We start from the raw sequence: 11,934 nt of genomic DNA on the forward strand, positions 1-11,934 counted from the left end.
ATCAGACAAACCGGAAGAGGTAGGTATAGTTTGAGACAGCGCCATTGGTTTGGGATTACTCACCGCTGACTGGACGAGACATCTGTCAATCAACGTATAAAGGAAGAACCAGCCGAAGAACAGCAGAGTCGTGGTAGAAAGTTCGGAGATGGTATTAAAGTAGCTCAGTTTAAATGTATTGTATGAATTGCCCTTACTATGGAATAAAAAATACGGGATATTATTATCTATTTACATTTAGTTAAAAGTGGCTGTAAAACATCAGCTCCAGTGGTGCACATGGATAAGCGCGTATCGTTGGCTTTTTGATGCGATCGACCCGGGTTCCATCCCACCTTTTGCCGAACTTTTTTTTTCTCCCTTTTCAAATCTCGTATCACATCGTAAAGGCATTTATTTTATTGTTTTCAGAATTGTGATTTGTTTTGCACTTCTCTGCCACCGTAGACCAGTCTATTGACAACTAAACACAATTAACAGACGTCTAGTGGTGGAGTCGCGTATGTGCGCAGAGGAGTGGCCGCTTGGTTTGTGCCCATTTTAAGTCAATGCCTGTCATCTGGCTGGAATGCGCTCCTCGCACACTGCAGCTCTCAGCTCAGCTATCAGTCTGTTATCTTCTGCCTTAACATTCCTCCAGACCGCGCACATTAGAGCTCGAATCGACAACACCGGTGAGTATAAAATGTTTTAATTAACAGGCTATAATGACATTTTAAAATAACCTCTTAAAAGTTATGCAAGATTAACACGAAGCACAGTAGATAAACTAAAATGTGGTTCTATAGAAAGTTTATTGGAGGTCAGTGATTGCGTTTCTGGGCTTGTAAATCTCCCCGAAAGATGTTTGCGCATTTCGGTTTCTGATTTCTGACAGTATAGCCTATATGTTCATGTCACTATTAACCACGCTGACAGACATTTATATCCAGATATGTAGGCTATTCACTTAAGAGAAATACTTGCAATTCAAATGTATTTGTTTATGAATGTGGCGGTTCTAGCAGTTCACTTTCTGTCCATCTCCCCAACAGCTTGAAAACTTCAGAATGTCAGACTCGTTAAACTACACAACATCTCCACTGCCTTCCAGTGTTCCATCAGTCGCTGGAGACTCAAACGCCACATTGTGCCAGGACTGGGAGCAGTCCCATCACCTGCTGTTCCACCTGGCCAACCTGAGCCTTGGTCTAGGTTTCCTCATCCCCACCACAGTAGCGCTTCATATGATCTTCCTCAGACTGCTGCTGATGACAGGTACAGAGCGCCCTCAACAGGAGAGCGATGCGCATATATTTGTTTAGCCGAAAATGAACGCTATTAAAACGTAGTTATCATAAATAAGAAGTTTAGAGGGTATGATTGAACTTCATACATTGTAGGTTTAATTCTATGAAGTTTGTTGCAGGTAATTCCATTTCATTTGATGAGCTGAGATATTAACAGATTATTGTGCAAATTTAAATGTACTTTTTTTTTTTTTAAGTGATAATATTACGTGCACTCTAAAAAATGCTGGGTTAAATACAGCCCAGTGCTGGGTAAAATAGGGACAAACCCAGCAATTGGGCTGTTTTGACCCAGCGGTTTGAATAAATGTTTAACCCAACCTTCTGGGTAGTAACCCAACCGCTGGGTCAAAACAACCCAATTGCTGGGTTTGTCCCTATTTTACCCAGCACTGGGCTGTATTTAACCCAGCATTTTTTTAGAGTGTGAGGTATTAAAACTAAAACATTAAGATTTGTTTTTGGTAATTGAAATTAATCTGAAATAAAAATAAAGTATTAAGGTTGGATTTAAAATAATATATAAATGTCTTGGCAACTATGAAATAAAAAAAAATAAGTTGATGTACTATTAATTACAACTACAGCTGGAAGAAAAAAAATAAGAATATAAAGAAATATCAAAAAAATGACAAAAGAACATAGCAAAATGACTAAAACTTAAACTAAAAATATAAAAGATAATATGAATAAATACTATAATAGGATAAATAATACTAAAATAACACTAATAAATCTATGAATTGAAAGGCTTTAATAATTAACGTTTCAAAATATTTTGCAACCTCAAGTAACAAATTATCAAACCATTCAAATCCCAGAATGACAAAAGGGTCTAAAATTACCTACCACTATTGTTTTAATCATATTAAAAATAATAATAATAAAAGTTGTGGCAAGTATTGTCTATATCAATTTAATATAATAATGAAGTCTGTGCAGAATATTTTGAAAGTCTAAAGGGGTGTCACAATACAAAGTAAGCTTGTTTTTATGTAATTTTCAATTTTTTACTTTGGATTAAGATTCATAGGAACAAAAACAGATAACTAAATGTAAAAAATAACTTTGGATAGTTTTGATGTTGTGTTGATTCATAAAAATTTTTGGGGATTTGAAATGCTTATCTTTATTGGATTTCAGGGTGCTCTTTGTTCATAGCATGGGCCACATTATATAGATGTACATTGGATGTGATGGTGTGGAATGTGGTTTTCATCCTGGTGAACTTCATGCATTTCTTCTTCCTGCTTTATAAACGCAGACCGGTGAGTACAGTCACCAATGAGCAAGCTACATATTATTGATACAGTCTATTTGAATGTCCTTGGCTGAGAGATGCTTAAACTGCATCAAGGAAAACAGAGGTCAAATACCATGATTTGTATGAGATAAGTGGATGTTTTGCTCTCATCTCTTCTCTGATGTCTTCATGAGTGGGTATTGTAGTGTCTGTCCAGTGGCTAGTAGTGATGAATTTAGCCTGCAATGAATTTGGACTCAGAATTCAAGTTCCCATTGTGCTACATTCAATATACCTGTTTGGTTATGTTGTCTAATTCCAGATTAAGATTGACAGGGAGTTAAAATCATTGTACAAGCGCATGTTCGAGCCCCTGCATGTACGAGAAGCTCTGTTTCAGAGGCTCACCGGCCAGTTCTGCACCATCCAGACCTTAAAGAAGGGACAGGTCTATGCAGCAGAAGATAAGACCTCTGTTGATGAGCGCCTCAGCATTCTTCTCAAAGGAAAGTAGGTGCTTCATTTCACTAAGAGTCCACATTTACTTTCTAGATCTCCTATCATGTGTGTATTGCTTTTGAATTCTCTGACCAAGTTTATGCATTTGACAGGATGAAGGTATCATATCGTGGCCATTTCTTGCATAATATTTACACCAATGCCTTCATCGACTCTCCAGAATTCAGGTCGACTCAGATGAACAAGGGGGAGAGGTTTCAGGTAATGTGTTTAAAGTTTATTATTTAAATATTCATTGAATATTTTAATAGTGAAAAATTACCATTCACAAGTGCTTCTCAGAATGTATCTTTAACATTGTATTTCTGTACCCTGACATACTGTATATGAGCAATTTCACAGGAGGGTTTTTTCTTATGTAGTTACACATCCGTGCCGTCGAACTGTTGTATAAATGCAATATCACACTCGTAGAGATATGGCTGTGTATCGGCACACCGTAGGCACGAGGCCGCAGGTAATCACAGCGGGCTGATATACAGCCATAGTAATTGTCAAAAATCAAATCAACATTTGGTGTGACCAACCTTTTTGATTAAAACAGCTTTTGCCCTAGGTACAGTTGTGCATAGTTTTGCAGGTAGCTTTGTAGGTAGGTAGCTTGGAGATGTTGCCACAGTTCTTCTGGATTTAGTCCGAGTTTTTTCTGTGTCTGTGCTTTCTGTGTTTGTTTAATTTGCATGACGGGAGCCATCTCAAGAAAGACAATGTCACATTCCAGAACTTTCTGGTCATTTTGTGGAAGAGTAAACTAATCACCATTTACATTTATCTGTCACATGCACATGAATACACAGGTGACGATCACTGCTGAGGAAAACTGCAAGCTCCTGTGCTGGTCTAGAGAGCGTCTGACTTACTTCCTGGAGTCAGAGTCTTTTCTGAACGAGGTGTTCAGGTACCTCATTGGCAAAGACATCACCAACAAGCTTTACTCTCTCAATGATCCAACCCTGAGTGACAAGGTAAGAGCATAGCAGTTAATTAATGAATATGACAATGTTAATGTATTTGGTCTTGGCAGAGTAGATCTGCTATGCACGCCACAGCTGCTACTGCATAAATACACATACACTCTGCTGTGGGCATGTAAGATATCCTGCTGCTTGAATAGGCATACATAAATCCCTTAGCAGATATAGACAAGCGGTGCTGGGGGAGGTGGAGGGTGTCAACAGACAATTTAAATGTTGAGCAAGCAATCTAATTGGATGCAGAATCAGCAGAGGCTAGTCAGGACAAGACATGTTTCAGCCGGGATTTATAAACTGCCTAAATTGCCTTGGTTTTGACTTCGTTTTCCTATTGTTTTCAAACTTGCTGAAGGTAATAACTGAAAAGCTATTTGAGAAATATCATGCAGGTATTGTACATAATTGCTCAATCATGGTGTGCAAGTATGTATGAAGGCTGTAGAGAGCACGCCAAATGGAAAACAATGCCAAAACCTGTACATTTAACCAGGACATGTCCAAGACAAAGAGGATGTATGGTAACCCTACTTGCATGACTGAGCTAGATATATTTGTAGAACAATTATGCCTACGTATATATTTTTAACTTAATTCAGAATCTAATACATGTTTGGACAGTGAAGGAAAACCAATCCAGTTGTCTAGTATACATGGGTGGCCTTCAGTACTACTTGTTAACATCCCAGGATGGAAGTTGGTTGAGGGAATGGATTGGTATGGCTACATAATTCCCATTTAATTCCCATTTGTGTTATTTCACAATTTTGATGAATAAAACATGGAAAATAGTAATGATTAAGAATGAGTAGGAGTTCCAAACACTGTTCTTGTCTATTCTTTGAAGATGATTCGCAACTTATTTGACTTCAAAGATTGTAATTTACGGGAAAAAAATTTTAATGACTCAACTGAATGACATTACCAGTTTTTACTAAGGACATCATGTGGTAGTAATTATGATGATTGAACCATAGGCTGTGAAGAAAATGGACCGTCAGCCAAGCCTATGTTCTCAGCTGTCAATGATGCAGATGAGGAACAGCATGGCTAGCACCAGTGACACAGACGATGTGCTCAACCAGATCCTGAGAGGCGGGTCAACTGGGTCATCACTCCGTAAGTCTATAGACTTTTCTTGAGCTAAGTATCTTTCACTAATCAGTCAGTGCTGAGCTGTATTTCAAGCACTAACCACAATTTACTCAATAGGCCATGTATGCTCCGATATTAGACTCCACAAATGCTGATATAAACCAGAACACACATCTCTCTCATCTCTGTCTTTTCTAACTTTATTTAAAACATCAAGACATGTCTAATTTCCATTCTTCATCTCCACTCTGAACTTCATCTGTTCCAGTGTGAGTTGCTAATAGGGTACTAAATTTGTGGTATTGCACAATACATTGGTGTGATTTCAAACTATTAATATTGGGTGTATCCCTGATGTTCTCTCCTCCTGTTTCTTCTCTAGCTGTGTCCTCAGTTCGGGCCTGATGGGGTGTAAGATGGTTTATTTTTTTCTCACTATCTTTCTCTTCCTCAACCCCAACAAAAATCGTCATTTTGAACATAACCAGAAAGTAGATTAATTCCCTTCTAGTGGTCAAAACAAGTGACTTCTGATAACCAGACCTGTTATGAAGTTAACCTTTAACATCCAAAAAAACTGCATTTGATGAGTTTGTCCGTAACTTTCATGCCATAAAACATGTCGCCATACAATTTTCAACTAAATCCATCAGATCAATATATGAGCTACTACACTGTATATGTTATGTACACTGATCAGCCAAAACCGCCTACCTAATATCACGTAGGTCCCCCTCATGTTGCCAAAACAGCTCAGATGCATCAAGGCACAAGACCTCTAAATCTGTCCTGTGGTAGTTAATGTTGGCTAATGTGCCAGATCCTTTAAGTCCTGCCAGTTGCAAGGTTAGGCCATCTTGTGTTGGGTTTGTTGGTTCAGCACATCCCACAAGTTGTTTTTTCACTGTCTGCCTGAACAGTTCTAAGAACGGTAAGGAATGGTTACAGTTATATTTCCACTTGAACTTGGTTTGGCACGGCACAATTGCAAAGCTTTCTCGGCCTGGAAGTGGACTGGTTACTTGTTTGTTGTCTGGCTACCAGTTTCACTTAGGCTAATAGCTGGCCAAGCATGCTTTTTGAGCAAAGAAAATGCTATTTGAGCAAAGTAAAATATCTGATAATTTTCCATAATGCTGCCACTATCTACATCTTATACCATTTGTAAACACTTGCATTACCAAGACAATGACTGACACATTTGTATTACATTCCAAAGAGCTCTGTTAACAGCACCACAATGGGAAATTATTCCGGCACGGAATAGAATGGTTAAGCAACAGGAAAAGTTTGGCCGAAGGGTGGAAAAGTGGCTATAGATGCTCAATCAGATTGAGATCTGGAGAATTTGGAGGCCATGAGGTCATGTTCCTCAAACCATTCCTGAACGATGTTTGCAGTGTGCCAGGGTGCATTATCCTTCTGAATAAATCCACTGCCATCAGGGAACATCATTGCCATGAAGGGGTGTACGTGATCTGCAAAAATCCTTTGGTAGGTGGTACGTGTCAAAGTAACATTCACATGAATGCCAGGACAAAAGCTTCCCCAGCAGAACATTGCCCAGAGTGTATCACTGGCTCGCCTGCCTGCCTTCTTCCCATATTGTATCCTGCTGCCATCTCCACCTGATCTAAAAGAAAACGTGATTCATCAGACCAGACATTGCTCCATGGTCCAGTCCTGACACTCACATGCCCTGTGTGTTCTGACACCTTTATATCATGGCCAGCATTAAGTTTTCAGCAATTTGAGCTACAGTGACTCTTCTGTGTGATCAGACCAGATGGGCTAGCCTTCGCTCCCCATGTGCATCACTGAGACCCTGATGCCAGTTCATCGGTTGTCCTTCCTTGCAGCACTTTTGGTAGGTACTAACCACTGTATACCAGGACACCCCACAAGACTTGGCCTTTTGGAGATGCTCTGACTCAGTCATCTGGCCATCACTGCTTGGCCCTTGTCAAAGTCACTCCGATTTATCTGCTTGCCTGTTTTTCCTGCTTCACGTGAACTTCAAGAACTGACTGTTCACTTGCTGCGTAATATATCCCACTCCAGGTGCCATTGTAACAATATAATCCATGTTATTTACTACACCTGTCAATGGTTTAAATGTTGTGGCTGATCAGTGTATATAGTTTCATATCTTTCATATCACTCTACACTCTCTCTTTAAAAAAAAATAATAAAATAAATTCTTCATATGCATTTAATTATTTATTTGACAAATAGTCATATATTAATAATGGGAGAATGGACAGTTAGCTGCTTTGCTTTGCAACAGGTTCCAGATCACTCTGTTGGGTTTTTGCGAGTTGATATCATCATCTATATACATACAGTTGAGGTTTGCATACCCCTTTTGTCTCCTAAGTTTATAAACCCCTTTTGGAATTCAATTTCATTAATAGTTATAGATACAATCCAAGGATTTCTAGGCAGTACCACTGCTTTTTTTTTTTTTGTTGAACCCACGTGACCCATGTGCCACTCTGAATCTCTGCTCTGAGAAAAAAAAAAAAAAAAAAACTGTTTTGAAGCTACATGAAGCAGTGTTTCAAAAGCACTCATCATTTGTATACAATGTTATTACTAGCATATTCTGTGCCAAGTACCTATTAGCCCTTGCCATCTGGAGTTTCCTGTCTGAACTTCAGGTTATGTAAAATCTGCTAATTGGCAAAATTAGGTGGTTTGTATCAATTTGTGGCCACAGGTGTTGAAGGCTAGTAAGAGGCCCACATAAACCCTCAGCTTGTGACTTATGAAGGAAGGAGTGTTGATAGCTTGTGCATATTATTTTATGTGAATGAATGAATGCATGACATATTATGCGATACATTTGTTGAAAACTTGAGTCTGATTAGAATGTGAATGTGACTATTAAGTATGTGGGGTGTCGGTGTGTGTGTATAAAAAAGATTTAGAAAAGTGGAAAAAAAAAAGGTTTTGACTAGGTTATTTGTTTAAGAAGTCCCCCTCTTTTTTTGTTGAACCCACGTGACCCATGTGCCACTCTGAATCTCTGCTCTGAGAAAAAAAAAAAAAAGAAACATGTTTTGAAGCTACATGAAGCAGTGTTTCAAAAGCACTCATCATTTGTATACAATGTTATTACTAGCATATTCTGTGCCAAGTACCTATTAGCCCTTGCCATCTGGAGTTTCCTGTCTGAACTTCAGGTTATGTAAAATCTGCTAATTGGCAAAATTAGGTGGTTTGTATCAATTTGTGGCCACAGGTGTTGAAGGCTAGTAAGAGGCCCACATAAACCCTCAGCTTGTGACTTATGAAGGAAGGAGTGTTGATAGCTTGTGCATATTATTTTATGTGAATGAATGAATGCATGACATATTATGCGATACATTTGTTGAAAACTTGAGTCTGATTAGAATGTGAATGTGACTATTAAGTATGTGGGGTGTCGGTGTGTGTGTATAAAAAAGATTTAGAAAAGTGGAAAAAAAAAAGGTTTTGACTAGGTTATTTGTTTAAGAAGGAGGGGAGAGAGGGTTGCAAGGTCTTTCCTTTTGTTCTTCAGTGTGTAGAGATACTTGTCTCTCTCTCACGAAATATTATTTCAGATTTGTGCTCTTACTGTAGCTCTTCTCATGTCTGTCTTAAAGAGGTTCTTTAAAAAAAAATAAAAACCTTTAGCCCTTTTTACATTCACACATTTTCAATGCAAAATGTACATTTTATGATTTCTCTACTAGTCAATTTTTATTTTTTTTAAAGGGAAGACTTTATTGAACCGTTAGACAAAATCTTAAAAAATTGTCTACATACATGTTTTTGAGTATTATATTTGATTCATCATGCTTGTATGGCTCATGTACCATAATATATGACATAGGAGAATACTCAAGGAAGGGAAAAAAAGCATTTATTCAGAGACCCAAACTGACTTTGTGCAGTTGCTGATATTTATATGACAAAAGTTTGATGAAATTCTGATAGCTTGTAATGTAGATCAATGAGATCTTTGAGTATCTTTGGGACCAATGAGTACAGCAGACACTTGCATAAAACGCATATAAATATCAGTTGTCCCTCTATATATCTCCCAATAATATGATAGTAAAATTAGTCATTCAACATATAGGAATGATTAGTAAAATTATATTTGAATTCTTAGTTTTAAGATCAAAACTAATGAAATGCAATACGAAGATTGAGAGATGAACAAATAAACATTCCTTAAAATCCTGATGTATTATAGATAATGCTGACATTTTAAAGGGGTCATATGATGCGATTTCAATTTTTCCTTTCTCTTTGGAGTTCACAAGTTCTTGGTGCATAAAGAAGATCTGTAAAGTTGCAAAGACTAAAGTCTCAAATCCAAAGAGATATTCTTTATAAAAGTTAAGAGTCAACCACGCCTACCTAAAACGGCTCGTTCTAACACGCCCCCACATGTCTACGTCACTATCTGGGAAGATTTGCATAACGCCGCCCAAATGTTCACGCAAAGAAAGAAGGCGTAACTTTTATTCTCGCTGTAGTATTGTTGTTGCCGCCGCCATGACGTGAAGACGCTGTGTGCTTCGTTGTGAAAGCGAAACTACTTTGTTTGGCCTTCAAAAAGAGGACGATATCTGCTTCGTCATGCCTAGAGCTGATCCGTGCTGGTCGCTGAGGAAATAATTAAACTTTATGCGGTTTACCTTAAACCGCATAAACACATTTCATTACACCAAATACACAAAATAATGTTCTTTTTAGCAGCATCGTATGACCCCTTTAACATGATTTTTCTAAAAAAAAAAAAAAGTATGAATAATTAAGTAAACCTAAGTTGCTTCAGCTCAGTATTTATTCTGACATATTACTGACAATGTAAATTATATTCTTACATTATAAAAATCAGTAAAGATTTTTACACAGCAAAAATACACATTTATCACAAATTGAAGGAGGCCTTTTACTTGCTAAAAAAGTATAAACTTATCAATCAGATGGCAGAAATCATGTAGTAGATTGTGTACAACAGGTTTTTCAGCACATTTGATCATGTTGATCATTTAGAGGCCTTACATTTGTTTATCAGTTATGATACAGTAGGACTTAAACATCTTGCAGATTATTAAAGGGGTATGCACACTAATGTACTGCAGACTAATGCACGTCAGACATTAATCAGTCACAATAAAAACACTTCTTTCACTTCTTTCACACTGTGGTCACACTAGACTTTGGACATGCAAAATTTCTTTGGATACTACAACGGCCATAATATGACATTGTCAATTTCTGCGGCACCTTTTTAAAAATAAAAATTCAGCATATAAGAGTAATACAATCATTGTAAAAAATACAATGTACTCCACTTTCCTGCAATGCTGCAAACCTGCAGCTTTAAAGTGACGTATCTGGATCAACGTCTTCACATCAAACGTATTTGGAACGCAGAATTCAAACTTTGGAACATTAACATAACAAAAAGTGTAGTGTGACCGAACCTTCAGCCACAAGACTCTGAAAGTGGCTCCAGAAACTGGTTCCCAGCCCATACATTTTGGGTACTGCTAATTTTATATAACATGCACAGAGTGTAAATAACAAAGTTGTAATTTTGAATGTTTAGGATTTTAATCACATTACTGTGATGTACTGTTGAGCTGTGGATACAGTTAATAACTTTAAGAGAATGATAGAAAGTTTTGTTTCCATGTGACTTTATAAAACATTATATTTGAATCTTAATGTGTAACTGAATTTATTTATTTTTTCTCCAGAAAAAACTCCTCTGACAAAAGTATCCACGACTATGAAGCCAATTGAAGAAGGAATGGAAGATGACGTTTTTGAATCTGAATCCCCCACTACCTCCCAGAACATTTCCAGGACCCCAAGAGAAGACATGTAACATGTATTTGATCACTTCACGGTCTTAGACTTCTAGGTTTCAATTTAGTGAATTGAACAGGAAAAGAATTCACACACCCCCTCAGATTACACTGTTCTGAGTAGAGAGATGTACGGTGGCCGAGAAGTGCAAAACAAATCACAATTCTGAAAACAAAATAACAATTCAGAAAACACAACAACAATTCAGAAAACATTGTAAGAAAAAAAAAGTTTGGCAAAAGGCGGGATCGAACCCGGGTCGATCTCGTCAAAAAGCCAACTACACGCACTGATCCATCTGCGCCACTGGAGCTGATGTTTTACAGCCACTTTTAACTAAATGTAAATAGACACTCTGTATTTTTTATTCCATAGTAAAGGGCAATTCATACAATACATTTAAACTGAGCTACTTTAATACCATCTCCGAACTTTCTACCACGACTCTGCTGTTGTTCGGCTGGTTCTTCCTGTATGCGTTGATTGACAGATGTCTCGTCCAGTCAGTGGTGAGTAATCCCAAACCAATGGCGCTGTCTCAAACTATACCTACCTCTTCCGGTTTGTCTGATTTGTCGTTAATTGCCCTTACTATGGAATAAAAAATACGGAGTGTATATTTACATTTAGTTAAAAGTGGCGCAGATGGATAAGCGCGTGTCATTGACTTTTTGACGCGATCGACCCGGGGTTCGATCCCGCATTTTTGCCAAACTTTTTTTTCCTCCCTTTTCAAATCTCATATTAGCAATGGATTCTATTTACACTAAGTGAAAATAGCAGTATTTTTAGCAATATGCTATTTACACTAAGTGCAAATACCTATTTACACTATGTTAAAATAGCAGGATTTCTACTATCAAGTATACTACTTGTTGCAAATAGTGGCAATTATCTGCACTTCAGTATTGTAGTACATTATAAAACAGTATGCAATAATAACGTATTGAGTGTAAATTAT

General features: G+C 37.6%; 1 protein-coding gene across 2 annotated transcripts; it reads left to right on the forward strand.

Annotated features, from left to right (window-relative positions):
- Positions 1–575: 575 nt before the first annotated feature.
- On the forward strand, positions 576–11,156 carry LOC107697270 (blood vessel epicardial substance). Of its 2 annotated transcripts, XM_016497986.1 has the most exons (9): positions 576–674; positions 1,035–1,257; positions 2,433–2,557; positions 2,855–3,042; positions 3,144–3,252; positions 3,849–4,016; positions 5,000–5,141; positions 5,500–5,528; positions 10,862–10,900. In XM_016497986.1, exons 2-8 carry the CDS (start codon positions 1,050–1,052, stop codon positions 5,520–5,522), a joined length of 963 nt encoding a protein of 320 aa, XP_016353472.1. In that variant the 5' UTR covers positions 576–674; positions 1,035–1,049; the 3' UTR covers positions 5,523–5,528; positions 10,862–10,900. The 2 variants fall into 2 exon arrangements, with proteins under 2 accessions (XP_016353472.1, XP_016353471.1); XM_016497985.1 differs by lacking the exon at positions 5,500–5,528 and having other exon boundaries at positions 10,862–11,156.
- Positions 11,157–11,934: the final 778 nt, after the last annotated feature.

Source organism: Sinocyclocheilus anshuiensis, unplaced genomic scaffold (genome assembly GCF_001515605.1).
Source record: "Sinocyclocheilus anshuiensis isolate Anshui unplaced genomic scaffold, SAMN03320099.WGS_v1.1 scaffold979, whole genome shotgun sequence".
NCBI lineage: Eukaryota > Metazoa > Chordata > Actinopteri > Cypriniformes > Cyprinidae > Sinocyclocheilus > Sinocyclocheilus anshuiensis.

What these genes read in the sequence shown, in the direction of transcription:
- LOC107697270 (XM_016497985.1), top strand. Translation starts at nt 1,050, where the DNA reads ATGTCAGACTCGTTAAACTACACAACATCTCCACTGCCTTCCAGTGTT. An exon ending in CAGACTGCTGCTGATGACAG is followed by an intron (nt 1,258 to 2,432) that starts GTACAGAGCGCC and finishes ATTGGATTTCAG; the next exon opens with GGTGCTCTTTGTTCATAGCA. An exon ending in ATCCAACCCTGAGTGACAAG is followed by an intron (nt 4,017 to 4,999) that starts GTAAGAGCATAG and finishes ATTGAACCATAG; the next exon opens with GCTGTGAAGAAAATGGACCG.